This window comes from Lupinus angustifolius, unplaced genomic scaffold (assembly GCF_001865875.1).
Source record: "Lupinus angustifolius cultivar Tanjil unplaced genomic scaffold, LupAngTanjil_v1.0 Scaffold_162_1, whole genome shotgun sequence".
Classification (NCBI taxonomy): domain Eukaryota; kingdom Viridiplantae; phylum Streptophyta; class Magnoliopsida; order Fabales; family Fabaceae; genus Lupinus; species Lupinus angustifolius.
In genome coordinates, this window is record NW_017728885.1 from 231400 (window position 1) to 233679 (window position 2280).

The following is a 2280-nucleotide window of genomic DNA, read 5'->3' on the forward strand; positions in this document are numbered from 1 at the left end:
AATATAGAGGCAGTGGTTACTCAAACCCGTAATCAATAGTTTTGTTTAAGCTTTTTAATGTTTCGCATACATACTAGGTTATACGTATCTATCTATTATTTACTTTGTATTACTTTCATTCTCAATTGAAACTGGTATGCATATATTCATGTTCTTTTCTTATGAGTTGTATAAATGTTCATCATGACATAAAAAATATTAGTGTCCTCCACTTTGGATTCATTGAATTATTCTCTGCAAATGATAAATTAATATTTATTTATGGTATAATTTTTTTAATTGGTACTGTATTTATTTAATACTATATATACCGGTTCATATCAATTTTTCTTTACTGTGACTTCTAAAATGCCGTTGATCTCTAAATCAAGAAATTGCAATATAAGAATTATTTTAATAGATTAAGAAATTATAAACTTATTAAAGAAATAAAGAAAAATAGCATAAATCGAAAAGGAAAAAAGGAGGGGAAATGAATACATTTCTCAAGATACATTGACATTGTCAGATACATAGGAATGTATTATGATTTTAGTAAAATCTCTCATTAAATGCACTCCCAAAAGATAAGAATTGTCACTTTTTCATAATATTTTATACCAAAACCATTTCACAATATAATATATATAGTCTCTATGTCTTCTTATTTTTCTATCATTCTCCAACAACTACAACATTTTGAAACACATAATCATGTCTTCATTGCTTCCAAACAATGACCCTGGTGTGAATGTTGTTGTCACTAAGGAAGAGTTTAATCTCTTCCACAACATAGATCGCATACTCTTCTACCGTTTTGTTGTGGGTCTTGGCCGTGACCCTAGTCAAACCACCCATGTCATGGCCTTCATTATATGGCTTGAGAAATTCACCAGAAATTTCAGGATGGTTGCAAATTTGCTTCAATGGCCTAATTCCTTGCTTGCTGATCTTGCTGATGAAGCAATCTTGGCCTTAACTTGCATTGAGAGTCATCAATTCCCTTACCCTGGTGGCACTTCTGATCAACATCTTGGGTTACTATTGCCCTTGATTCAAAAGATTACTAGGAGCACTGTCAATCTCATGTACTTTCATGAAAAGAGAATTGACATCATTCCTGGTATTACTAGGATCTTGAATGATGTTTGCATTAGAGCCTTCAATGATATTATACAACAAGTTCATTATCATAGAGCTGTTAAGGAACACCAAAGACCTACACCTGCACAAGCACAAGCACCTGCACCTGCACCATTCTATGGTCCAATGCCTCCTCCTCCTAACTCTTTTGTGCAGCCATTGTTTTACTATAGTCCTGTTGTTCCTGATAATGTTGCATATATGCCTCAACCACCTATGATGGTTTCACATCCACAGTGGCATGAAGGAAGTTCTAGCTCTTCTAGGGTTCTTGCTGGTGTTGGTGGAAGTGGTAGTGGTAGCTTGCTTGGACCTTATGTTATAAATAAGGATGAGTTTAATCAAGAATTTCATGAGATTTTGGCTAGCTTTAAGATAAGTGATGATGCTGAGAGAAGGGATGTGCTTGCCCCTGATGATAGGACAATTTTTATGACATTCTCAAAGGGATACCCTATTTCTGAGAATGAAGTCAGAGAGTTCTTCTCAAGGTTCTTTCTTCTACTATATCTTCTACATTGTTTTATTAGAGAATTTTAATGATTATATACTCTCATCATAGTTGCATATCTAACTGCTTAGATTCATTAATAAAGAATTTAGGGTTAAATTCAGTTTCCCCCATTTGATTTGAATTGAGTAGAAATGATTTCATGTATCACCTTAGGGCTTTCATATAACTCTAGAGGTGACATGTATGAATAAAGCTTCTTATGACCTCTGATATTATTTTATTCAATTCAAATTGGGACTAGCACTTTTTGTGTGAAAGTTTTGGATGATTTTCAGACATAAATTATTGAATACTATACAAATACAATTATTCAAAGTTATGTGCATTTTGGAATGATGGGAAAAAGGTGGGAAAATTTTTATGATTGAAATATCTCTGCACTATTAGTATAAAAATTTATACATATTCAAGATATTATTCACCACTTATTTAAAGTATTTCTTTTTAAGAGTTAATTATAATTAAATATAAATAGTGAATAATATAATGATAGTGAATAGAACTCTCACATAGGGATGGCAACGGGCACGGGCGGGCACGGGTAGTAGCTACCCGCTACCCGTTTTAAAATAGAAAAGTAATACCCATACCCGCCCGTACCCGTACGGGTACCCGTGAGCGGGTATTTGCGGGTAGTTCTGGGT

At 33.6% G+C, this 2280-nt stretch overlaps 1 protein-coding gene across 1 annotated transcript in view; it reads left to right on the top strand.

The window, feature by feature from the left end:
* Nucleotides 1–674: 674 nt before the first annotated feature.
* Nucleotides 675–2280, top strand: part of LOC109342036 — a 2967-nt gene continuing 1361 nt past the window's right edge. Inside the window, exon 1 of the mRNA XM_019579994.1 lies at nt 675–1613. Coding sequence (XP_019435539.1) covers nt 694–1613 — 920 coding nt within the window. The 5' untranslated portion in view covers nt 675–693. The remainder of the gene's footprint in view (nt 1614–2280) is intronic.